This window comes from Lampetra planeri, chromosome 1 (genome assembly GCF_965212315.1).
Source record: "Lampetra planeri chromosome 1, kcLamPlan1.2.h2, whole genome shotgun sequence".
Lineage (NCBI taxonomy): Eukaryota > Metazoa > Chordata > Hyperoartia > Petromyzontiformes > Petromyzontidae > Lampetra > Lampetra planeri.
In genome coordinates this window covers 2,719,395-2,745,853 of record NC_136107.1, presented here as the reverse complement: position 1 = coordinate 2,745,853, position 26,459 = coordinate 2,719,395, and the positions used below count along the sequence as shown (strand labels likewise).

Sequence of the window (26,459 nt, the reverse complement as noted above, 5' to 3'; positions counted from 1 at the left end):
GGATTTTGAGGTGAGGGAGGGGGTGGGAGAGGCCATGGTGGAGAGAATTTGCAGTGGTCTGCTGAAGAGAAGCAGAGGGTTGAAACTGATCACGTGGCTACATGCAGAATTCCCGTCAACGCAGCTCTGTAGGCGACTCAAGGGTTAAGGGCAGCCATTTACGTAAATAATAGCGAACAGGAGAAAAAAGACACCTCAATATATGTCTGAGGAAAAGAAATTGCCACCTTTTTTAAGTGCATTATAAAAGGTGAATCTACGAAAGCGAAACCCGATGGTGGTAAGAAGGGCTGTAACTAATTGTGATTTTTTTTAAACCAACTACACCTGAAGTGTGGTACTCAGGACAAATTTCGATTTAAAGCTTTCGTGACTGCAGGGATTCATCTTCTTGGTTCTTTCGGTGAAGTCACGTAGAAGGGAAATAATAAAATAATAAAAATTAAACGTAATATCAATTCGATGTAAAGCTTTCGTGACTGCAGGGATTCATCTTCTTGGTTCTTTCGGTGAAGTCACGTAGAAGGGAAATAATAAAATAATAAAAATTCAACGTAATATCAATTCGATGTAAAGCTTTCGTGACTGCAGGGATGCATCTTCTTGGTTCTTTCGGTGAAGTCACGTAGAAGGGAAATAATAAAATAATAAAAATTAAACGTAATATCAATTCGATGTAAAGCTTTCGTGACTGCAGGGATTCATCTTCTTGGTTCTTTCGGTGAAGTCACGTAGAAGGGAAATAATAAAATAATAAAAATTAAACGTAATATCAATTCGATGTAAAGCTTTCGTGACTGCAGGGATTCATCTTCTTGGTTCTTTCGGTAAAGTCACGTAGAAGGGAAATAATAAAGTAATAAAATAAACATAATGAAATAATTCTCACGACGTTTCGGCCACAACGCAAGCAGCCGTCCTCAGGTGGAGAACAGGTCTGTCGGAAAGACAGCGTCTGAATGACAACTTGAGACTTTTTCACCGGCGTCATTATCAAACGCCGCCTCAAAACTTTAATTCTAATTCCACGTGGCCACCCTTGCGCTGCCACGATAAGCAGGAGCTGAACACATCCCTGTGTACGGCGTGGCCCAACATTCAGGGCACGTACGGTTATCGTATTTGTTTTTAACAAATCATATAGGCTGATTTAATTAATTCTACCAAATGTTCAAATCGACTTCCATTAACATTCATGCATGCATGCATAAAATCGCTTTGGCAATTAATCCCGGATTTCTGTAAACATTACTGATGTAATCTTTCAACATCCATCAATTACTGTTTTTTGCCTCCATTCATTCAGCGTTCGTTGTCGAGTGTGACCCCAAAGGAAGAATACAAATAAACATTAATAATGATAATAATTACCTTAAAGAATAAACAATTGAAATGTTTTAATGCCAGCGTTAAAATAAATGAAATAAATTTCGATTTAAAGCTTTCGTGAATGCAGGGATTCATCTTCTTGGTTCTTTCGGTAAAGTCACGTAGAAGGGAAATAATAAAATAAAATATTACAAATATTTTATTACGTTATATTTTTATTCTTTTATTATTTCCCTTCTACGTGACTTTACCGAAAGAACCAAGAAGATGAATGAAATAACCCTCAGTGTCCTGACTTTTGGGCTTCCCTGTGTATATACATATATATAGTCCACACAAAAGGCAGTGTGTATTAATGACGAAGACACAGCGGTAAGTAGTTTAGCCTGAGCTTCAACACCACTTCCACAACACCGTGCCAGAGTATTCACACCGACGGTGACGCACTGCACAAATCAACTCAGCAAAAGCCTCGGGGCCCCAAGTGACACATTGGGGGGGGGGGGTCCCCATTTCAATAATAATTAGGGGTGCACCAAATATCAACGCAAATATACATCTTCTTGGTTCTTTCGGTAAAGTCACGTAGAATGGAAATAATAAAATTATAAAAATAAAACATAATAAAATAATTCTCACGACGTTTCGGCCACAACGCAAGCAGCCGTCCTCAGGTGGAGAACAGGTCTGTCGAGGAGACAGAGTCTGAATTACAAGCCCCAGGCTTGGAGCGACTATTTAAGCTGGGATGGAGGGGGCGAATGGAGGGGGCGAAGAGCGCAAATATACATTTTAGAATAAAAGTTATTACTTCCAAAATTATTGTAATTGTGCTCAGTCTAAACCCATCATTATTTCACACAACCGTGATATACGTCATGGACTTAGGTAGCCTATCCATCACAGCGTGTTCGTATTCAGGTGATGATGCACCCAACAATAGACTTCTGCCCACAGGGCTCCAGACCGACTGGCACCACCGCTGACGAACGTTTCCAGTCCCGAGGCTCGTCAGCCGCGAGTGTCTGCAGTGTACACGTGTGTGTGTGTGTGTGTACACACGTGATGTGTACACGTGTGTGTGTGTGAGCGCTGCGCTATGAACCCAGCGACCTGGGTTCGATTGCCGCGCAAGGCCAACACCAGTGACCATTGCCTAAATTGGTCCTGGATTTCCTCTAGGTCGACTCGGCCTCAAATGAGTACCTCGTGCGATGTGTAAACATCATCACTGGGGAGACAAAGGTGGCCGGGCGTGGTGCTGGCCACCCCCTCGTGTGCTGTGCTGGCCTTGGTAGGTGCTAACAGCACCTGCCCCAACAGTTTGTTAAGGCTATACAGGAGATCTTCGACTTTGTATGTATGACCTACTACTTTCGCATCGTACCTACCCAATCGTGTTAATCAGAGGCGCGGGGGGTGGACAAACTAAACACAAAAATCAGTTCTAAAGAAATCATTTTTCAATCTAGATTTAAAAGTGCATAGCTCCAGCGGATTCCTAACATCAGACGGAAGAGCGTTCCAGACGGCCGCCGTCTTTGTTTGATGGACATAGCCAAAAGGCTGCTGCTGCTGCTGCTGCGAGCATGACCGAAGTTCGCGTTTATACTCCTTGACGAGATCGGCACGGTGTGGGTGTTGTTTGTCTTTGCGAGCGAGTGTGCGTGCGAGCGTCCGCCGAGTGGGTGGGTGGCAGCGGTGCGACGGTGGGGCACCTGTGATGATGTCCTCGATGGCGCCGTCCTTGCCTTCGTAGACGACACGTTCCTTCGCCTGCTGCCTCCGTTTCAGCTCGGCCATCAGGTCCATCTGAGGTTTCTTGGCAGTCACGCTCTCCGACTGGAGGCCGCGCATATCAGACGCCCGAAGTCACGATCCCGTTTACTTTCGGTGTGCGTTTAACGTGGCTTTTAGGCGTCAACTAAAGGCGACGGAAATTAAAAAATAAATGACAAGTTGTGTGTGTGTGTGTGTGTTGAACTTTGTTCGCACCGTACGTAGTCAACCGTGCTAATCGGAGGTGAGGGGGGGAAGGACAACAAACTAAACACAAAAATAAGTTCTAAGGAAGTGAGCGACAGTCCGTGCAATTTCAGCTCTGACTTGCGAGGCCCAGAGACGGCCGTGGGATTTATGTGAGCAGCCATGACAGGTGTTGACACTATATTAACTTCACTGCTACATGGCAGTGTCTACAAAAAATCGCGTCAATAATTACCAATAAAGGGAAACTGGTGGCGTAGTGGTTAGCGCACCGCTATATTAACTTGATCATCAGTTGACATCAGTGAAATATGAACAGATCTTGGGCCTCCTTTTTCACCAACCAGTGGCACTGACCGGCACAATGAGATATAGTGAAACAATCACCATGACTGACAGAGCACGGGGATATCTTCGACCGGCAGTGGATTGATGAAGGGGACTGTGAATTATTAATATAAAAGTTTCGTGCGAAAGATGCCCATTATTTTTGCCGCCAAATTTGCGACGGCAGAATTGAACCGTGAGAGGCTGACATTGAGCCCTCTCTCTGTCTCTCTCGACACTGACGGCTGCTCTGTGCTTCCAGTGTTCAGAGGCCTGCTTAAGGCGCGCCTCCGGCTGGAGCACGCGTACCACACACGTGTCGGTGATGTGCACGTCTTCTTCGAACGCTTGGGAGCCGGAAAAGCCCCTCTTTGTACCAGCGTGGACGGCACCCTCGTGTTCACCTTCTGAAGCGCTCGCTCGTCACCGTGGCGTCCGCGATGACCACCACCACCACCACGTGGCTTTTATTTCGTGTTGTGCGCGGTGCTTTTAGCGCCACAGCGCGTCGATTTGTAGCGTTTATTTTCATTTGTTTGCTGGTGACTTTGTGTATTTCATATCGAAATCGCCTCCGGTGCTTTTGCTGCTGGCGGCAATAAAAGTTCTTTAAAAGTCTCTCTCTCTCTCGAGAGAGAGAGATAGAGCGTGGCCCTGCCCTGCGGATTGCCCTGTCATTGTCCCCCAAGAAGAGAGGCACACTGCCGACATTACCTTCGCCTCCTCTTGGTTGTCCGTGGGATCCTCTTTCTTGGTCATCTTCTCGAGCTTCTCCCGGGCCTCGTTGTCCTGCTCCGCTTTCTGAAAGAGGGCGCGGCTCCACCGTCAGACACGCGGCTATAACCCCCCCCCCCCATGTCACGTCACAGCTTAGCTTAGCCTGGCCTTTCGCGATGTGGCGGGGGGGGGGGCAGTACCGGATTATTCTAGTAGCAAAAGTAGCTACAATATGTAGTAGCTACGGGCCCCGCACTTTCAAGGGCCCCGCGCTAAATGCTTTTAAGCTATCAATTCCGGTTCAGTGATTCTGCACTTGCTCTATTACTATAGTACTATACCACCTTCTACTTTTATGAACGACTGGGTGTTTGAGGTTAGCGATTTGTGGTATTATCTGGCTGTATAGCAAATGAAAAAATACATTTACTTTACCATGCAAGTTAAAATTTTGTGTTTTAATTTGTACGTTTTTTTAGTATTGACGGACCCTTTATAACATCATGCTACAGGCCCCGCACTAGCTTCATCCGGCACTGAGGGAAGGTCGGGGGTGTTGTTCATCGCCGGCACCTCTACACAGCCGCGGCCGTTAGCGAGCCTCAAGTAACCACCGTGCCACACACGTGGCGCGAGCACACATCCAGGAGATTGTGGCTTAGATCCCGACCCTGACGCCTGTATCTTTGGAATTTGCATTTTCTCTCTCCCTGTGGTCGTGTGGATTTTTCTCCGGGTCCTCCGGTTTTTTTCCTTCACATTTAGAAACGTGTATTTTACAGTATTTGGCCGCAATAAATTCCCACGTGATAAGCCACTTTCGCTGAGCTATCATTTGTGGCCAGGTCGCTTTTGAAAAAGAGCTACATAGCTCAGTGGGCCTTACCGTAGCATTGTGAGTTGCGTGCTCTACCATAGTGCCACTTGGCTGGAACAAATGTGCATAGCTGTGATCATACAGCTACCATACAGGCATAGTTATCTGAATGTGTACCCATGTCTCTCTCATTTGGTCAGGCATTTGAAGAACTGGCAAAATATTTCAACCGAATGTCAGATTTGGGAATGAATTTAATGGCATCGGGATTTGCTAGATGTATAGCGGCAGATTGTCGGGAGTGGAACAACTTGTGTCTCGCAGCAAGAAGGCCCAAGGTTCAATTACTGATTCAGGTGCCTCTCTGTTGTGAAGTTTGTAGGTCGTCTCCCTATTCTACACTTTCACAAAAGGCCAATTTTTTTATTTTCCATCTGTGGAGGAAAAAGCTGCTTCGAACACAGCCCATCGTTGTCTCCTAGTACGCATGTTTGTTGAACTTCTTTCGCACCGTACGTCGCCATCCGTGCTAATTGGAGGAAGCACAATAAACGAAGCTCAAAAAACATTTCTTAAAAAAATGCTGCAATGGGTGCGCTTCGGTGGACATCTCCCACTGGAACAGCCCGGTTGCGCGATCGAGGCTCCCTAAACTGTGCGCTGACCACAAGCTGCGTGAGCCACACCACGATGCGTTGGACAACAACAACAGCAACAACAACAGCAACAACAACAGCAGCAAAGTGAACGCACGGCCACGCGTCGGAGCGTGGCCGAGAGAAAACGCGGCAACGACGTCGGCGCAGAAAAAAAAAACCGACGACGAATCATCGTCACCGCAACGGGCACACTCGCCCGCACGCACGCTGGCAGTGTCTGCGCCAAAGCCACCGCTGGCTTTGCGGCTGAGCCCTGCGGTTGAGCCGTGGCCACCCAAACCGCGCGCCGGGCGTCACGGCGCTCCGGACGAACGGCAGAGCATCGCGCCACGAGACCGGCGGCGGGGCTGGTGTCTCAGTTGGCGCAGCCCGGCAGTGTCGTGCCCACGCCACAGGTGGCAGAAGGGCCACCCGCCAGAACCATCTCCAGAGTGTACGTTGGTCTACTCTCCCAAGGTGGCCAGGCGCCTCGTAATACGTGGGAGTAAACCCACTCTTTAGCCCACCACACGCGACCTTACCGCTCGACTTAACTGTGGGTGCACCCATTTATACTGCCGGGCGGACAGAGGTGGTGGGAGAATAGCGAGCGAGAGGGATGAGTGGAGGGGGCAATTTGAGATATTTGCACCGTCGTTTTAACCCCACCGGGGTGATCGCACTTGGCGACCCCTTGAATTGCCAGTCCGACGGTGCGACCCGCCGTGGCAGCCGCGACATCACCGCGACATCACCGCGACATCACCGCGGAGGCCACCACGCCTCACCTTGTACGCGGCGGTAAACCTGACGAAGAAGGGGAAGAAGGTGGAGGGAGGCATGCTCTTGGTGGTCTCCCCGTAATATTCCACCACGCTCGTGTACGCCTCCTGCAAACACCGCGCCATGCAAAACGTCGCGAGGGTCAATCGCGCCTTCATAGCTGGGAGAGTGCCTCTCTCTCACACGCACACACACGCACGCAACTATCATAAAAACGATATACGGCGTGAAGGTGATGCGATGGTTTTCGCGGGCCGATATTTGCACGAGTCATAACTGCCTTATTTTTGATCGCTCTACCTTGCCTGGACTTCATAGTGCGCTGTGATGACGGGGGGGAGGGGGAGGGGGCATTGCCTGAAACGTTGCCCATCATACGTATGTTTATTTATTTTGAAGATTTTGCTGACGGGCGTGTGGAGTGTTTGTGTTTCTTGTTCGTTGTGCTTGTGCCCCACTGCTGCCGCAGCAGCAGCAGCAGTAGAGCCAGATTGTTGTTGTGACTTTTTGAGTGATTTTCTTACCTTTGCACTTTTATTGTTTTGTATTGTTTGTTGTTGTAACTTTCTGACCCCGTGCCCCTACTGGACAGCTGTGAAAAAGAGCTTCATAGCTCATCGGATTCCTTCTTACAGCCTAAATCAAGGTTCTGATTCTGAAATAATCAGTTTCATTGATTTTGTGTGTGTCGTTACCACCCTCCACCATAAGACATGGCCAAACACATGATTAATAGTAAATATATAAATAAAGCCCGCTAGTACACGTGACAATGCGTTTGGTTGTGTCGGGTGGTGGATGGTCTTAACAACACACATTTTGTCCGATCAATCTGGGGCCTAACCCCCCAAAAAATCTGTTATACATCAGATATATGAGGAGTTCAATAACGGCCCGTGCCATTCGTAAATAGTAACCCTCGCTCATTATGCAGACAAGATAACCTGGCAGGCTTGCACTGAGCATAGGACTCACAACCGAAAGATGTGAAATGGGTTAACGCACTGCCCTACGAACCCGAACACACAAGTTCGACTCCTGGCAAACTTGCTAACATCAGTGGCGAATTATATCAGGATGGGTACTGGTGCCTCCTCTAGGTCGGCTCAGCCTCAAAATGAGTACCTGGCGCCATCTGTAAACATCAGCAAACGGCGAGACAAATGTGACCGGGTGCGGTGCTATCCAGAGTACACCAGCTCGTGTGCCATGCAGGCCTTAAGAGGAATAAGCTCACAGGCACTCGCACGCAAACAGTCTGCGGAGTCTATACGGGTGTCTTAGTCGTTTGTATCTCTGCGTGTCCGGTGATGTCTCTAGGTACCTGAGCAGTGTTGGCATCGCACTGCAGCTGCTCCAGCGTGTCCTGGTTGTGAGCCAGGAAGTCCTGCAAGGTGGCGTTGTCAGGCAGAGAGGCGAGCTCCTTACGGCCCAGCTCCATGCCTCGCTGCATCTCCTTGACATCCGACAGCACGCTGTCCAAGGACACTGGAAGGTCGCGCGCACGCCAGAAAGGACAACGCAACTCGTTTGTAAGCGCTTCGCTTCGGGGCGCCGTTTAATCTATATTAATGCCTCTTTTAAAAAATTAACAGCTTTTAATAACTTTTTTTAATAATTAACAGATTTTCACCCGAGTCTAAGGACTTCTTCATACGGATCGCCGGCCAAGATGTGCGAGGCAGAGCCCCCCCCCCCCCCCCCGGGCTCTTGGCGGCATGGAGGCGGCTTGGCACCGAGGGTTCATTCTCGTGACCGGAGGCGGCTCGCAAACCTGCAGCTGCTTTGTCCAGGAACTGCAACTCCGCGTGGAAGTTGCCCGCGTCCGGGTACTTGTCGTGGATGACCGACGCCAGGTAATGCAGCAGCGTTTGCTTCCGGTCCATCGACTTCGTCTCGTGCAGCTGGCGGAGATACAATTTGTCTTCTTGGGTTTTTTCTCCGGTAAAGTCACGTGACTTTACCGGAAAAAAAAACCTAGGAATATGAATCCTCGCAGTCGCGAAAGCTTCAAATCTAGAATTAATACATTTTGTCACCGTCGTCATCGTCATCATCATCGGCCGAGGTCAATCCACTGCTGCATGAATGTCTCTCTCCTTGATAGAAAGATTATTCGGCAACAGCAAAACACACGGGAAGTGAACTTGTTGGTATGATGGCCCTTGTTCAGAACACAGAGCGTAAATCAGGGACATTGTAACAATGAGCAATGTTGCCAATGCATCCACTGCTTGGACGAATGCCTCCCCAAGGTGTGTTGGTCACGGGGTTTGTTTGGGTTGCGTGGAGGTAAAACCCAGGGACAGGATCAGATATAACCCCACCGTTGACGGTTAGCCCTAGGCAGGAATCGAACTTGGGTGGTCAGGTTCATAGGTGCAGTGCACGAACCGCCGTGCCTCTGCTCCGTAGCTAACACCGGTGGAAAGTGATATCTAAACCCGACCTGCCCAATCTCCCCCCTCTTCCCCTGCCATCACCACTTTCACCAACCCACGCTCACCAGCGTGGTGACATACGTTCAAACAACACCACTCGCTGACCACGACGTAGTAGTGGCCTTGGCAGTGGATTGACAAGCATCGGTAAACTACCTTCGACTGGTATACAGGAGGCCGTGGGTTCGATCCCAACGCTGACGCCTCTATATTTGGAGTTTGCGCGTCTCTCCCCGTGGTATCGAGTGGATTTTTTTGCACAGGGTCTCCTCCGGTTTTACCCTCCACATTTAAAATCAACCTCACGCGTTCAGAGTACTTGACTGCTGGAAATATTTGACTGCTATGAATGTCCACACGATAAGCCACTTTGTTGAGCTATCGTCTGTAGCCAGGACGCTTCTGAATAAGAGCTATATAGCTCAGTGGGCCTTACCAGGTAAAATAAAAAAAAAACAGTTTAGTTTCACGTTCACATTTTTTATTTCCTATTTCAATTATCGAAATTATCATTCAGAGCTCGCACGCCGCTGCGAGTGCAACCCCGCGATTTTGAACGGAGGCAGCAAAAGAAGGCGACGTTCTACAATCCCGGAGCCACGACGCTCAACCGCGGGCGGACCGCACCGAGGGCACCAACAACTTGGGCTGACCGCTCGTCTCTGCCATCCCTCATGTGCGGAGGTGGTGTGGGGGGGGGGGGGGGTCAGGCGAGCCATGCTGGGGGGGGGGCTCACCAGGTCGAGGCTCTGCAGCTTGAAGCCGTACGCCGCCCCCCGCTTGCTGCTGTTCATGTAATTCCCAAACGCCAGGATGATCTATCCATCCGAGCAACGCACACAAAGACAAAGTTCCCCCCGTGGGGCAAGTGCTGTTAGCGAGCGGCACCTACAAGGGCCAGCGCGACACACGAGGGGGGTTGGGTGGCCAGCACCAGTGGCGATGTTTACACGCCGCTACGCCAGGTACTCAATTGATGCTGAGTCGACCTAGGGGAGGCCCAGGACCGGTTCAGATATTCGTCACCGGTGTTGGCCGTGAGCGGGAATTGAATTCGGGTCGCCGGGTTCGTAGCGCGCTACCCATTACTTGACCACTCTCCCCACACGCACACACAAAGATAAAGACAAAGATCCCCTGTATAGCCTTAACAGACTGTAGGGGCAAGTGCTGTTAGCGGGCACCTATGAAGGCCGGAACGGTACACGGGGGGGTGGGTGGCCAGCACCACGCCCGACTGCCTTTGTCTCCCCAGTGGCGATGTTTACACACCGCACCAGGTACTCATTTCAGGCTGAGTCGACCTAGGGGAGGCCCAGGACCGGTTCAGATAATCGTCATTGGGTGTTGGCCGTGAGCGGGAATCGAACCCGGGTCGCCAGGTTCATAGCGCAGCGCGCTAACCGCTACACTACCGCTCCCCACACACGCACACACGCACACAGACACACGCACACGCAGACACACACGCACGCAGACACACACGCACGCAGACACACGCACGCAGACACACGCAAGCAGACACACACTCACGCAGACACACACGCACGCAGACACACACGCACGCAGACACATGCACGCAGACACACGCACGCAGACACACACGCACGCAGACACACACACGCAAGCAGACACACACACACACGCACACACGCACGCAAACACACACGCACGCAAACACACACGCACGCAGACACACACGCACGCAGACACACACACGCACGTGAGCTGCTCGCGAGAAGCCGCTTGATGGTGATCGTCATCGTCATCATCGTCGTTATCGTCGTCATCATCGTCGTCATCACTTATTCAGCAGCTATGGGCACGGCGTGACACCTGAGCAGGACTGCCCGCGGTTGCTCTCATTCATGGCAAACCCGACACGGCTTGTCTTCTAGCCGTATATCTGCAAACATCTAAGGTGTCCCTATTTCAACAACCGTACACGGGTTAAATCAAATAACAAAAGCAGCTCCTTTTTCGTGGCAAGCAAACGCCGAATAAAAGTTGGATCTAATTTTCACTTTATATTGACACATTGCGTCTATATATGTACGTGTTTGTGTTTATACTTAGTATAGAGGCCGCCGTGTAGCCTACATTGACTCATGGGGCAAGTGCTGTTATGGTGATTTCACACCACATTAGGTGTCTATTTCAGACTGAGTGGTTTTATGGTAGTCCCAGGGTCAAGCTTCAGATATCACTCGCCACGGATGTTAGGTGAGGTCAAGAATCGAAATCTAAAACGCTGGGTTTATAGAGCAGTGTGTGTGTTTTTTTCATATACGCATATACATACAAAGACAAAGATCCCCCATATCACCTTAACAAACTTTTGGGGCAAATGCTTTTAGCGAGCATCCTATGAAGACTGGCATGGTACACGTGGGGGTGGGTGACCAGCACCACGCCCGGCCGCCTTTGTCACCCGAGTGGTAATAGCGCCAGGTACTCATTTGAGGCTGAGTCGACCTAGGGGAGACCCAGGACTGGTTCAGATGATCGTCAACCAGTGTTGGCCGTGAGCGGGAATCGAAGTCAAGAAGCCGGGTTGGTAGCCCAGCAACAGCTACACTACCGTTCCCCACACACACACACACACATATATACACACACACATTGAAATGCGTACTTGTGTATATGACATAAAACTACATACCTCTAAAATCTTTTTCAACTTCAGCGACGACTTGAGGGAGCGCGACGCGGCAATGATGGAATTCACTTGCTGGAAGAAAAAAAAAACTGCAATGAATAACCAATTCATAAAAACATCCGTAAAATCAAACGGACAGATTCATCAACTGGTCTGTGTGTCTATGTTGTGTGTCTCTCTCTGTGTGTCTCTGTGTTGTCTCTCTCTCTCTCTGCGTGTGTGTCTGTCTGTGTGTGTCCGTGTCTGTGTTTTGTCTCTCTCTCAAATTTAGTTCTACCTGATGACGTTTGCTTGTGTTGCATTCGAAACGTCGTACTCTATTATCTAATTTATTTTCTTTCTACGTGACTTTACCGAAAGAACCAAAGAGTAATTCCTGCAGTCACGAAAGCTTCAAATCAAGTTTGATTTGAACATTCAACACACGCACGGTGCAGTGCTAATTATCCATCGGTTCCCCCGTACGGTGAGGTTCCAGGTTCCCCCCCTTCACCCCCCCCCCTCCGCCGATGGCACGACCATCGATGACTTTCCACAGAACGGTAAGCCAGTCGATGCGTACGGCAAGGCGCGTTAACCGAGCGCGATCGATCTCCTGCTCCAGCGGGTTGCGACGAGGATCGACGACCGGTCCTGGCTTTTCCCAGGAGCGTCCCCTCGTCGAGACAGCCTTCACGCAGCCCTGGAAAAGCTTCCCGAGACATGAAGAGCGTCGCGGATCGTGTCCGCTGTGTAACCGATACACCGCTGATGATGCGCTTTTCTAAGGCTCCGGCTGTAGAAACGAAGGCCAATTTGCAACTAAAACTCCAGCAGGCACTGACTCAGAGGCCTCGCGAGAGATCATTCAATCAGGGAGGGGAATCTTAACAAGTGGGGCATCGCTCCCCCGCCTTTTAGTGGGGGGGGGGGAGGGGCGGGGGGTCACAGGCTACAGCATGGAAACGTTGCGGCGGAAAAATACGCTCATACACAACGTGAACAACAAAAAAACGCGACCTCTGCACGGTGCCGTTCGTCATCTGGGGAACAGAGGAGGAGGAGGGGGGGGGCGAGGGGGAGCAGAGGGGGGGGTTAGGGTGGGGTGGGTGCGGCAACGAGTGGGCTTCATTGGGGGTGGTGGTGGGGGGGGAGTGGCGGCCACCGTACCACAAATGTCAAAATTCACACGAAAAAAGTGAACGTTTTAGCTGCACGCAAGGTCGAGGTAGTTAACATCTCGCCAGCGTTGCAACGGCCTAGGAGGATGGGGGGGGGGGGAGCAAGCAGAGGTCGCAACCGGGTACCCGATACCCGTACCCTACCCGATACCCGGCTACCCGTACCCGACCAGGTACGGGTACGGGTAGCCGTTTGCGACCCTGGTGCGGCCGGGTACGGGTACGGGTAAGGAATCAAAACCCGTTTGCGACCTCTGGGTGCAAAATAAGCACGCCCGTGCCCACGGGATGGGGAGTAGAGGCACCGCCTATCGAGAACACACGTGGCGCCTAGGGGGATACGTCCGTGGGAGCCCCTCACCGGCGTGAGACGCTGCAGGCTCTCCTCGAAGTTGCCCATGAACACGAGCACGGAGAGCCGCTGCGGCAGGCGCGGCACGGCGCTCAGTCGCAGCATGAAGCGGTCCACCTCGGCCAGCTCGGACAGGGGCTTCCCGTCGCGCTCGTACTGCTGCATGCGCCGCACCTCCGCCTCCGAGGGCAGCTGCCGCGTCAGGCACTCGACGAAGTCCAGCGAGAGGCGCGACACCTCGAAGCTGCGTCGCGCGGGACACGCGCCGTACAACGAGCGATCGTTCCAGGGTGCGGCAGTTTGCGAGGCGCGCGCGATGGGACCCTCCTCCTAACTTGGGTTTCCCGGATTGCGGGAATTCGAAGCCGGGTGACAGAGTGTCTATTATGTGAAGTGCTGTGAAGATCCATCAGAAGTCACGTGGGAGCCAGAGGGTGGCTGGGTGGCTCGGAGACCAGAGCTCTGAGCTGACACCGCTGAGTTGAACTGCGCAACCATCTGCGATTAGGGTTGTGATCTACGCTTAAGCGTAGAGAGTTGAACGTCTCTCAGCCTGGTCACCAATGACATTTCCTAAATTTCATTTATTTAAAAAAAAGCTTCTTCAATGAAGAAGGGTCATGTCCAAAACGTCACCCAATATAATTTGTTTTCCTTTCAAGGCGACAGTGTTGCGAACCAATGTGATGAGCATTGCTGCTATTTGTGCTCGCACGCCACTACCAGCGCAGTATCACCGAACAATCAGAAAAAAAAAAATCCTTCTCATACTTTTCAATTTCTAGAGCGCCTTCATATCAATTCGACTCTCGTCTGCAAAGTGCTGCCCCACACCACGTGGTCCTAAGATCACTCTCTCGGAGCTCAGAGGTGGCTCTGCGATATTCACCTCCGTGGGCCATCCCCAACAGGATTGGTTCACACTGCCCTGCAACAGATTAAAATCGATCTCCTCCACCCGTAGCACGAGGGTACAATTGGGTCAAAGGACAACGACGACAAAATCACACGTGACCTAAACTGCCACAGGTTGGCCCCCCTTCTCTCGTCCTGATCTGTGCGTAGCCGCGTGGGCGTACATGCGTGTGTTTGTGGGGGGAGAGGAGAGGTCGTGTAGCGGTGAGCGCGCTGCGCTAACGAACCTGGTGACCCGAGTTCGATTCCTGCTGGCGGCCAACACCGGTGGCGATTATCTGAACCAGTCCTGGGCCTCCCCTATGTCGACTCAGCCTCAAATGAGTACCTTGGTGCAGTGTGTAAAAACATCCCCATTGGAGAGACAAAGGCGGTCGGGCGTGGTGCTGGCCACCCACCCCCTCGTGTACCGTGCCGGCCTTCATAGGTACAGCTCGCGAACGGCACTTGCCCCATCAGTTTGTTAAGGCTATACGGGGGGTCTTTTTCTTTTGTATTTGTATGCATGTATGCACTCATAAGCGTGCACGATAACAAGTGTTCAGACTTACTGACTTATGTCCACCGTGGAAAACATGAAATCAGCACGTGTACAGGTGCTGGATAGTTGCATCTCAGGATGACGAGAGATGGCGAGGCCTTTACCCAGCCGTGGATCAATCACGGATTAATCCCACGGTGGAAATGTATGTGCGTACGTGTGTTGAACTTCTTTCGCGCCGTACTTAGCCAACCGTGCAGGAAAAAACACATTTAGTTTAGTTTTTTGTCGGGGCAATATTGCAGGCTTCTCAATACTGCGGCGATTCTAGATTTGAAGTTTTCGTGACTACAAGGATCCATGCTTTTTTGGTTCTTTCGGTAAAGTCACGTAGATGAAAATAAAAAATAATAATAATTAAAAATAATAATTTAGTTGTTTTCATTTTATTATTTTTTATTTTTATTTTTCATCTCCGTGACTTTACCAAAAGAACCAAAGAGTATACTGCGGTAATGTTAATTCCTTCTATAACCATGACGTCAAAGCAACCGCAAGAAAAAATCCTGCACCGGCATAACCGCGGGTGTCAGAACACGCGGTACTTTTCCAAACGCGAGCGCGCTGCTTTGGGGGGGGGGGTGTCGGGTATGTACATATACGTCGAACTTATTTCACTCCGTACGTAGCCAATCGTGCGAATCGGAGGTGCGCGCGTGTGCGGTGTGCGGTGTGCGGCGACACCCCCCGCACCCACCCTTCGATGGCCGTGAGGATGTCCTCGGTGGGCATCCCCGCGCGGCGCAGCGTGATGGACACGTTGCGGGCGCGGTTCGCCTCCATGAAGCTGACGCTGGAGCTGGGGGCCTTGGCCACGGGCTTGGCGCGCCCGGCCGAGCCGCCACCGCCGCCGCCGGCCGCCGTGCTCGGTCCGCCGCCTTGCGCCTTCGTCTTGAACAGCGCCTCGAACTCGCCCACGTTCAGCTCCTGAGAGCGAGGCACGTGGGGGGGGAGGGGGTGGGAGGTGGTGGTGAGGGAGGCAATTTGACGCCTCTTTGCCCCGCAAGGTGGCGGCGCCTCGTTAGCGTCGGAAATTGCGAATTGTAGAATTTCACCGCTGCGGATGTTCATCTGCGAATGTTTCAAGTTGCACTTTTATATATATAGTACTAAAAAACAACTTGATACCTTTGTCATTGCTACTGCCTAGGGACAGAGAAAAAAGTACACATTAGGCTACATCCATTATGTCATACCCATTATGCCATCCCTTCAGGGGAGAACAGAGCAATCGACTAAAACACGAGGAAGCTGACGAGATCTTTTCGCTTGCGCACCCACTGCCAGCGCTGTCTGCGTGCGTTTATTTATTTCAAGCCATTTGCACCGAGAGCTCTGAGGCCACGGCCGTCAGTCAGCCTGCCTGCCGGGGTGAGAATCGCTCGTCGCTTAACCACCCTGTCTTGCCCCCTGCCAGCCTGGCATTCTCACCGGCAAGGAATGAACGAGGCGTCGGGCAGGGAGTCATGAAGCAGGGTGCCCACACTCACACGGGCCAGAGAGAGATGGGGCAGGGTGCTTGCACTCACACGGGCCAGGGAGAGATGGGGCAGGGTGCTCGCACTCACACGGGCCAGGGAGAGATGGGGCAGGGTGCCCACACTCACACGGGCCTGGTAGAGATGGGGCAGGGTGCCCGCACTCACACGGGCCAGGGAGAGATGGGGCAGGGTGCTCACACTCACACGGGCCAGGGAGAGATGGGGCAGGGTGCCCGCACTCACACGGGCCAGGGAGAGATGGGGCAGGGTGCCCACACTCACACGGGCCAGGGAGACCACACTCACACGGGCCAGGGAGAGATGGGGCAGGGTGCCCACACTCACACGGGCCAGGGAGAGAAGGGGCAGGGTGCCCACGCTCACACGGGCCAGGGAGAGATGGGGCAGGGTGCCCGCACTCACACGGGCCAGGGAGAGACGGGGCAGGGTGCCCACGCTCACACGGGCCAGGGAGAGATGGGGCAGGGTGCCCACACTCACACGGGCCAGGGAGAGAAGAGGCAGGGTGCCCACACTCACACGGGCCAGGGAGAGATGGGGCAGGGTGCCCACACTCACACGGGCCAGGGAGAGACGGGGCAGGGTGCCCACGCTCACACGGGCCAGGGAGAGATGGGGCAGGGTGCCCGCACTCACACGGGCCAGGGAGAGACGGGGCAGGGTGCCCGCACTCACACGGGCCAGGGAGAGACGGGGCAGGGTGCCCGCACTCACACGGGCCAGGGAGAGACGGGGCAGGGTGCCCACACTCACACGGGCCAGGGAGAGACGGGGCAGGGTGCCCGCACTCACCCCGAGCACCTTCTCGTCTTCGAGCTCGTGGAAGATGGTGCCGTCTACTTGGCTACTCTGCAGAGCCACCCAGTTGAAGGCCTGCATGCGCATCTTGGTGACGATGGGCTTTTTCATCTTGTATCCTGCGACCGCAGTGAAATAAGGTATAAATTAAGGAACTTGCCACGGGAGTGGTGGATCTGTAAGTCGTCGGCCAAGTGGCAGACGTTGGGCCCAATCTTCTGTCATCTTGTCTGATCCTTTTTAGTTTTATTAAACGGACCAACTTTTACCGGAAGTCGTCGAGAAGAACGGAAACGTTTCTTCTCCTTAGCCTTTTTTGCCCGACATCACGAATCTTTCCAGAACTTCACGAAGCGTCCACCTCTGTGAATGTGCTCAATCAATAACGCCGCCGAATAGCAGAACATTACGAAGGAAGATAATGTCGGGGGTGGCCCTTCTGCAGCGAGCATGTGTGCGGAATGATATTTTTCTGAGAACGCGTCAAAAGCGTACGTCGAAAGTGGTCCATAGTTTGGCTTGTGTTTCAATCAATTTACTTCGCTGTGCAGCTGATGGGTTGTGAAATAGTTTTAAATTCATTTTTGTAGTTTTACGTGTAAAGACGGGAATGGCAGGAAGACAAGGTGTCTGCTTTTTTATTTTGATATTAGTATTCTCCACAACGACGCGAACGAATAAAAAAAACAGGTTATTCCCTCCTACCGTTCAACCAACGGCATTATATTTGAGTGCCTTAAACGACCACGTTAACGGTGATGGTTGATATAATGTATTTAGTTATTATTTGGCACCAAAATCCACCACCGCCGCCTCCTTCCCACAGGTGACGCGACCCTAACGTCACCGTCGGCTTTTTGGTTCATAACAATTCAGTCGCGTAGATTTCATTTTCTTCGCAAAAAAACTGACTTCAAAAACGAAATCAAGGTGCCCTGTCCCTCGCGTGCATTTAGACAGACGAGCTTTAGACCTCGCGAAATGAGACGGTATCAATTCGAGAATGAATAATTTCAGCGGGTCGGATTAGCCAAAAAAAACGTCGCTGTGTCAGTATCAGATGCGACTACATCGGCTCCTTCGGAGGCAGACGGTGTTTCGTTACGCAGTAGACATTATGCAAATTGTGGGTTGCATTGTTGCGGCTAATTGGTGGGTATGGCTCTCCTTTATTCCATCTCCTGAGTTCAATTAATCTTCACCAGCTCGATCAAGCGGCAAGGGGGACACGGATGTAGCCAGCGTGGTTGTTTCAGTCTTACTGTTGTGACCGTCAGTATCAGAGGGCATCGATCAATCAATGGGCCGGAGCTGAAATTTGTCCCACCTAATGGAGCAAAATTTAGGTAGTAACCGATTGATTTAAACTAAAACTATTTTTTATTTTACCACGTAAGGCCCACTGAGCTATCTCTATCTCTTTTTCAGAAGCCACCTAGCCACAAATGATAGCTCAACGAAGTGGTTCATCGTGTGGAAATGCATTGCAGTCAAATTCTCCAAATGCATGTTCCTGAACGTGGAGGGAAAAACCGGAGGACCCGGCGAAAATTCCACACGACCACGGGGAGAACATGCACACTCCAAATATACATGCGTCAGGGTCGGGATCGAACCCCTCATCTCCTGCATGCCAGGCGACGTAGTTAACATCTCGCCACCGTGAATTTATGTGGCCAGTGCATTACTTGATAACCCTCTCGCTTCAAATGGTTGTCCCGTAATTCGCTGTTGCTGCCAATATAATGAAATTGTAGCTCGCTAGAGCTATGCCACCTCAGGTGGTACCGACAAGTGAAGTGTCTGGGCTCATGGACAAAACTACGCAGACTCCCAGAAACACACGGCACGTCTCCAGATGACGAGCGTGTCGCCTGACAACACTTGCCACGGAAATCCATTTATGGATAGCTTTGCTTAACCCAGAAACTACCACCTCTCCAAAATGTATATGCATGTTAGCGTCGTGTATTATTTTACCAGGCAATGTATGGACATTAAGAGAGACACTACACTGCAATTCAAATAATATTCTTATTTACCCAACAAGGCTACACTGGGTGAATACTCTTTTTTAAAAAGCGTTCTGCACTCGGCTCTTTGGGAGGTAACAACGGTGCCTGGAGGAAACCCATGGATATGAAGGCACGACATTGAAACAGTCGTACGTGCAGATCAGCAACCTCCTTGCTGTACTGCTTTCTACTGGAAATATTGTGCAGACCTGCAGACAAGGTGGTAAGTGCGTTGTGCCGACTGTGATCACTGAACGATCCAGCAAACCGGCGTTCGACTTGATGACTCATCACATTTTGGAGTGACGGTTTAACGGGAGGTATTTGTTTGTTGTTTCTACAATGTGGTGAATGCAGAAACTCCAGTGGCTTGCAGGAGTCACGTGAACCAATTACACACAACGGACACAAAATTGAATCCAATCAACTGTCACGCACAGGATTCGACGCGTGCAATAGGAACGGAAAAAATAATAATAACAACACAGCCATTATAGTACAGAGGGCGTCACAGCAGCTGGAGCTATCCGGGGCTAACACTGGGGGGCGGGGGGGCGGTGGTTTGGTAGCCCCCCAGAAGATATTCCACAACAAAATAAACGGTGAACGTGAGAATCGATTTTAATCGATGAAGCGGCGCATCACTAATTGGTGATTTCCGAAGGTGTGGCCCACTCCCCCCCCCCCCACCAGCTCGGGTAGACAGAGCGGAGGTCGCGGGTGCGCTGATTGGCCAGCGTTGTGGCGACTTGCTGACCTGCAGAAGCGTTGCCTGGTCCCTGTGGCAGAGCTCCGCCTGGTGGAGGTGGAGGCGGCGGCGGAGGGGGAATGCTGCCGCCTGGTGGAGGAGGCGGTGGAGGAGGTGGAGGAGGTGGAGGAATGCCTTGTCCCGGTGGAGGAGGTGGGGGCGGTGGAGGAGGAGGAGGTGGTGGAGGGGGTGCCGCAGACCCTCCTGGGAGAGGTGGTGCTGGAGGTGCAGGAGGAGGCCCCACTGGGCGACACAACGGCGGAGCATGCGTGCCTCCTTGAGGACGTGGTTCATCTGTGACAGATGGCCGACCGGGTTCAAGGTGAGAAAATAAAACCACAGCACAGCGGGGGGAGTGCAGGTCAATACGGTAACCCGCAGCAATCTCCTGAATCATGCCTACCAATATTGAAACAATGATATACAATCTTATAATTTCTTAAGTGGAATTGCATCGCGATCGTCCCGTTGTCAGCCAAAACGACGGAAGAACGTTATGGTGGGCTCGCACACGAGCCCAAAACTACCTTCTGCGTGAGAGCTCGAGAACTGTTGGTCCACCAGAGAGCAGGTGAGGTAGGGCTGTCCCTGCTGGGTGCCATCCCCCGTGTCCCCCGTTGAGTCTGACGCGGGCGGTGGCTTCTCGTCGGCGTTTCTGGCGGCCGGGACCACCACCATCTGGGCCTGGAACTTCTGGTTTCGCGACGCCTCCAGCTGCTGGGTCTTGTCTCTCAGGAGGCTCTCCAGCTCATGGATGCGGCTGCTGGCATCCCTGTACAGCCCCTTCCGACCGACCGACCGACGCATTCACAGTGAATTTCCAAATTTCAACCAACGCACGACATAGGGCCCAAGATTGCCCTTTGTCCAGGAGAGATCATCATGAAATTATATGAACGTACGTTGAACTTCTTTCGCACCATGCGTAGTCAACCGTGTTCATCGGGGGAATTAAAAAAAGTACTTTCGAAACGAGTTGCACCTGGAGTGAGACCTATGATTAAATCACCCAGAACTGCAACGCGCCCGATCTAATAACAACTCGGAATCTAAGCAGGCTTGAGCCTTGACGGTGCCTGGACGGGCAATCACCGCGAACAAACAGCCTGTCATAGGGCTGCGGGGCTACGTGATGGGCAGGAGAGGGCTTTGCAGCAAAATCAACAGCTGTACCTTACTTCTATGCTCCTACAGTTGCGCCAGCCGCCTTCACCAACCCGCACCCTTCAACGTGGTGAAACTTGGTCGAACACAGATCCAGGTGCCAGCAAGGCAGGATGGGGAGGCCCTCGTTCGGCAGCGGATTCACGAATGCGCTGCCGCTGTTTGCCATCACCATCGCCGCGAGCCGAGACGGGCGGCGATTTTTTGTCTCACCTCGATGCTATGGAGCTCGCTGGCGCCGTGCATCAGCTGTTTCTCCAGCTCGGCTATCCTGGCCATAGCCTCCAGCTCCTTCTGTTCCATGTGCCGCGTCACCTGCGGCGCAAACGTCACAATGGCGGAGGGGGTATGGGGCTCAGTCGGTCAGAGCCTCGCTGCGGTACGCCCGGTGGGGAGAACGGCGAGTGAGCGATGGGTGAGCGGCGAGTGAACGGCGAGTGAACGATGGGTGAGTGGTGAGTGAGCGATGGGTGAGTGGTGAGTGAACGGCGAATGAACGATGGGTGAGCGGTGAGTGAACGATGGGTGAGTGGTGAGTGAGCGATGGGTGAGCGGTGAGTGAACGGCGAGTGAACGATGGGTGAGCGGCGAATGAACGATGGGTGAGCGGTGAGTGAACGGCGAATGAACGATGGGTGAGCGGCGAATGAACGGCGAGTGAACGATGGGTGAGTGGCGAGTGAACGACATGTGAACGACAGGTGAATGACAGGTGAACGACAGGTGAACGACAGGTGAACGACAGGTGAGCGACTGCGCGTGGCGTACGCTGGCGATCTGGTCCTCCAGGCTGTCCACGTGCTCCAGGGCGGCGGTGCGCGTCTCGGCGTCCTCCAGCAGGGCGCCCACGTCGAACACGTTGTCCAGGTACGCCTGGATCTGCATCAGCAGCCGCTCGCTCTCCGTCTCTTTCAGGCTCTGCGGGGTGCACGCCGGTGCGACACACGCGGCGATCGTGAGCGCGGTGCGACACGCGGCGATCGTGAGCGCGGTGCGACACGCGGCGATCGTGAGCGCGGTGCGACACGCGGCGATCGTGAGCGCGGTGCGAGACGCGGCGATCGTGAGCGCGGTGCGACACGCGGCGATCGTGAGCGCGGTGCGAGACGCGGCGATCGTGAGCGCGGTGCGAGACGCGGCGATCGTGAGCGCCGTGCACACGCGCCGATCGTGAGCGCCGTGCGAGACGCGGCGATCGTGAGCGCCGTGCGACACGCGGCGATCGTGAGCGCCGTGCGAGACGCGGCGATCGTGAGCGCGGTGCGAGACGCGGCGATCGTGAGCGCGGTGCGAGACGCGGCGATCGTGAGCGCGGTGCGACACGCGGCGATCGTGAGCGCCGTGCGAGACGCGGCGATCGTGAGCGCGGTGCGACACGCGGCGATCGTGAGCGCCGTGCGAGACGCGGCGATCGTGAGCGCGGTGCGAGACGCGGCGATCGTGAGCGCGGTGCGACACGCGGCGATCGTGAGCGCGGTGCGACACGCGGCGATCGTGAGCGCGGTGCGAGACGCGGCGATCGTGAGCGCCGTGCGACACGCAGTCGCCTCTGCCCGACGGAAACGGCCGCGTTCAACTAAATTCTAAATTGACAGCAGCCAAATACTCTGAAGGCGTCGATGTTGATTCTAAACGTGGAGGGGAAAAAACCACGGAGAGAACACAGAAACTCCAAACAAACAGGGTTAGGATCGAATCCGCGACCTCCTGTATACCAGGCGAGGTAGTTAACATCTCGCAACCATGGCGCCCAGGATGGTTAGGCTCTTGACGTGTTCAATGTTGTTCACAGCGACGCGCAGCTTCGAGGGTGGGCGGTGGGGGAGGTCGAGGGGTCACGCCCGTGGGAAACCTCACAATGAGAATCAGAATATTTATTTCTTCACACAGGCGGAATCCGATGAGCTACGAAGCGGTTTTTTTCACGGATGTCCACTAGACCTGCCTCGAGCACGCCGTCCAGACCCAGCTCGGTGAACTCGTACTGCAGGTGGACGCGCAGGTTCATGTCCTCCACGGAGTGCACCACGATGTTGATGAACTGCATGCAGGCCACCTGGCGGCAGGAGGAGGAGGAGGAGGAGGCACCATCAATCACTCGCACACTCAAACGCGGGCACGCACACACAGCCGCACTCTGGCCTGTGTCCCCACGTATAAACTATTTTAAACTGTCAACTATGTTTGTTTTAGCAGGTATTACCCGCTGAGCTACGTAGCTGTTTTTTCAGAAGCGCGCGAATGATAGCGCAACGAATTGGCTCATCGCGTGGGATTTATATTAGCCGAATACTCTAAACCAGCGGTTCTTAACCTGGGATGCATGCATCCTCTGGGGGGTGCGAGATGCCCTTTCTGGAGGTGCGAGACATGGCCAGATCTTTTTAGAATGGTAATCATCGAACACACACATTTAGCACAGGTACGTAAGTGCAACTACGTTGTTTCATCAAATCCTCTATGCAATTATTAACATTATACTGTTTATTTTTGCGATGAGAACCAAAGGGATGCAAGGCTGCAGTAAAGGTTAAAAACCGCTGCTCTAGACGCGTGGATGTTGATTCTGAGTGTGGAGGGAAAAACCGGAGGACCCGGAGAAAAGTCCACGCGATCACGGGGAGAGCACGCAAGCTTCAAATATACAAGCGTCAGGGTCGGGATCGGGATCGAACCCAAGGCCAAGGTGGTTAACATCTCCCCACCGTGGCGCCGTATAGGTACAGGGGAGGGCTCAGTCCGTCTGCCTGTTGGCCTTCCACGCCGATGCTGTCACCCCGGCATTTTGTTCAAGCGAGCACAAATCTCTGAGGTGGTCGCAACACCTGCCGGGTTCCCGTCGGCCGAGTCAGCCGCGTTAAACGGACGCTGCCGGATTAGCGCTCGCAAACAGCTGAACAGAAATGCTTTGACTGGGAATGCTCTCGGTACAAGGAGCCTGGGGAGACGACGATTTGGAGTACATTTCGATTTAAAGCTTGGGGTCGATCAATTGCGTATGACTTGGTGGACAAGTCAACGGTGGTTGTGGTTGTCTTATAAATGGCCTCAACCCAGCCGTAGGATTCATATTCTTGTTTCTTTCGGTGAAGTCACGTAGAAGGGAAATAATAAAATAATAAAAATTAAAAAAAATAAAATTATCACGACGTTTCGATTGCAACACAAGCAATCGTCATCAGGTTTTGCAATCGAAACGTCGTGAGAATTTTTATTTTTATTATTTATTAGTTCCCTTCTACGTGACTTTACCGAAAGAACCAAGAATATGATTTTGAGTACGTAACAATTTTGAGTGAACGGATGCGACTGGGAGGCGTATTCGATGCAAAGTGCTTGAGTAGATATCGTGGACAGAGATGAATGGAAGGGCTATGATCATCGACGTCTTTGAAAAGCTCATGGCGTATGAAGAGAAAGAGAGAGATGTTTATCGCTAAAATACAGCGTTAATACTTTCTAATTCGAAGAGATGGGACATTGACTTCTTTTGGTGAATTCGCAGCGAAGGTTTTACCATGAAATCAATGTTGTTGTCCTCCGTTCCAAAGTATTCCATGAGCCTCTCGAAGCGATTCTTCTCTCCACACGACTGTTGAGAAAATACACAATCGTCATCATCATCATTATCACCGTCATCACCATCATCACTATTATCCACCGCTCTTAAAGCATGTACGTTTGTACAAAAGCCATGGCCTGCCGCAATCACCATCGTAATGATAAGCAGTTGAATAGGATGTACGTATGTTGAGCATTTTTCGCATTGTGCGAAGCCAAGCGTGAAAATGGGAGATGCGGGGGAAGGACAACAAACTGAACACAAAACGGAGTTCTCAGTCAATGAGTTTTCGATCTAAATTTAAAAGTGCAAAGCTCCCGATGGCTTCCTAATATAGGAAGGAAGAGCGTTCCAGACGGCCACAGGGGGCGCATCCGAAAGCGCGCGACGCGGCGACCGCTGATCCTCAGCCTGCCTCTCAAAGGCTCCCCCCGCTGCTTCCATCACCTCCTTGAAGTTACTGAAGGCGGCGAGAATCTTGCTGTGACCTCCCAGCACGAGGCAGACAGCCGCCAGGAGCTCCAGTACCAGGGCCTTCGTCCTGCGGGGTCACAGCGCCGACAGCTTCAAATCGAGTGGGGCGCAGGAGGGAGGGGAGTCATGCAGACCCAGCGCCGCCTATCGAAGTTCACCGATTGTTGTCCGCGACTGCTTTCGATGCTCGGCTACGGTTTGTGAATATCATCGTGGATCGTAGCCGAAGCTCGCAGAAGCTCAACGCGCCTGGGAGGGGAGCGGTGTCCGCTTCTGCTGAAGCAAGGTACGCTGCGGCATATTATTTTGGGTCTTTCGGTAAAGTCACGTGGATGGGTTCGAAGAGAATAATAAAAAAAACTACGACGTAACACGAAAAATATGAATTCCTGCAGTCACGAAAGCTTTGAGTCAAGATTTAAGCTGCTGCAGCTAGACTCGGTTGGGTCACGCAAACAACAGGTGAATTATCACGTGAGACCACTTTCATCGCATGTGATAATTCATCGTCGGCAACAATGGGTTCAGATTAAAACAAATACCCTTTGGTTCTTTTGGTAAAGTCACGTAGATGAAAAATAAAAATAATGAAATGAAAATAAATAAATATATTTCCATCTACGGAACTTTACCGAAAAAAACCAAAGGGTATGGATCCTTGCAGTCACGAAAACTTCAAATCTAGAATTAAAACAAATGTTGAGAACGCCACGACATAGCATGATCACGTATGTATGCACGTATGTTGAACTTTTTTCGCGCCGTACGTAGCCAACCTTGCTAATTGGAGCTGCGGTGAAAGACAACAAACGGAACACTAAAAGCAGTTCTAAGGAAATGGCGTTTCTATTTAGTTTGAAAGTGCATAGCACAAGTGGCTTCCTAATATCGGAAGAGCATTCCAGATGGCTGCACAATAACATCTGAAAGCGGCCGATGCATTGACCGTCTTTGTTCGATGGTGAGGTACGTGCGCCGATTCTTAAGGCGCTGATAAAACCTAGACAGTAGCGCAGCATGGTGGGGCCTTACGGACAAAACGAGCCGTCTGCCATCTGTCATACAATCAGGAGGCAATTATATAAAACTCTAAAGAGCAAAGTTTTTGTTTACGTGGGTTGCGGTTATTTTTTTTTCTCTTCTTCCCAGTCGGCTGCTGCCAACGAAGGCTGCAGGACAAACGCGCGCGGCCGGCTACCGAGTTGTGTTTGGGTTATATTTGTGTTTAAAAAACAAAACAAATAATCGAAGCGCGTCACCGGTGGTGCGAGTCCGCTCCCCACCTGGGACTTCTGTTGTTGAGGCTCAGCGTGATTTCGTTGACACAGCTGGGGTGCGACATCACCAGGTTGAAGCCAGACTGCAGACAAACGAAAAACAAAGTCAATCAACTCGGTGGCCGTGTTTGGTGACTTGGGCACAAATTGTTAGGGGAGGAGTGGGGGGGAGTGGACAATCAGTGGTAATTGGATCTGATAGCTCATTAAGATGACCTCTGTGAATAAGAAAAATATCTCAAGTCAATTACACT

The 26,459-nt window shown here is 51.9% G+C and overlaps 1 protein-coding gene across 2 annotated transcripts in view; it reads right to left on the bottom strand.

Annotated features, from left to right (window-relative positions):
- LOC144727630 (formin-like protein 3) overlaps nucleotides 1-26,459 on the bottom strand; it is a 62,139-nt gene that overhangs the window by 5,747 nt on the left and 29,933 nt on the right. For both annotated transcript variants that reach the window (XM_078606631.1, XM_078606718.1), the window contains 18 exons: nucleotides 26,212-26,288; nucleotides 24,902-24,995; nucleotides 24,410-24,484; nucleotides 22,838-22,948; nucleotides 21,661-21,810; nucleotides 21,106-21,207; nucleotides 20,256-20,511; nucleotides 19,738-20,022; nucleotides 16,960-17,084; nucleotides 15,363-15,592; nucleotides 13,219-13,453; nucleotides 11,701-11,769; nucleotides 9,776-9,856; nucleotides 8,372-8,501; nucleotides 7,922-8,085; nucleotides 6,603-6,704; nucleotides 4,357-4,443; nucleotides 3,048-3,171 (listed from right to left, as the gene is read on the bottom strand). In XM_078606631.1, coding sequence (XP_078462757.1) covers nucleotides 3,048-3,171; nucleotides 4,357-4,443; nucleotides 6,603-6,704; nucleotides 7,922-8,085; nucleotides 8,372-8,501; nucleotides 9,776-9,856; nucleotides 11,701-11,769; nucleotides 13,219-13,453; nucleotides 15,363-15,592; nucleotides 16,960-17,084; nucleotides 19,738-20,022; nucleotides 20,256-20,511; nucleotides 21,106-21,207; nucleotides 21,661-21,810; nucleotides 22,838-22,948; nucleotides 24,410-24,484; nucleotides 24,902-24,995; nucleotides 26,212-26,288 — 2,497 coding nt within the window. The remainder of the gene's footprint in view (nucleotides 1-3,047; nucleotides 3,172-4,356; nucleotides 4,444-6,602; nucleotides 6,705-7,921; nucleotides 8,086-8,371; nucleotides 8,502-9,775; nucleotides 9,857-11,700; nucleotides 11,770-13,218; nucleotides 13,454-15,362; nucleotides 15,593-16,959; nucleotides 17,085-19,737; nucleotides 20,023-20,255; nucleotides 20,512-21,105; nucleotides 21,208-21,660; nucleotides 21,811-22,837; nucleotides 22,949-24,409; nucleotides 24,485-24,901; nucleotides 24,996-26,211; nucleotides 26,289-26,459) is intronic.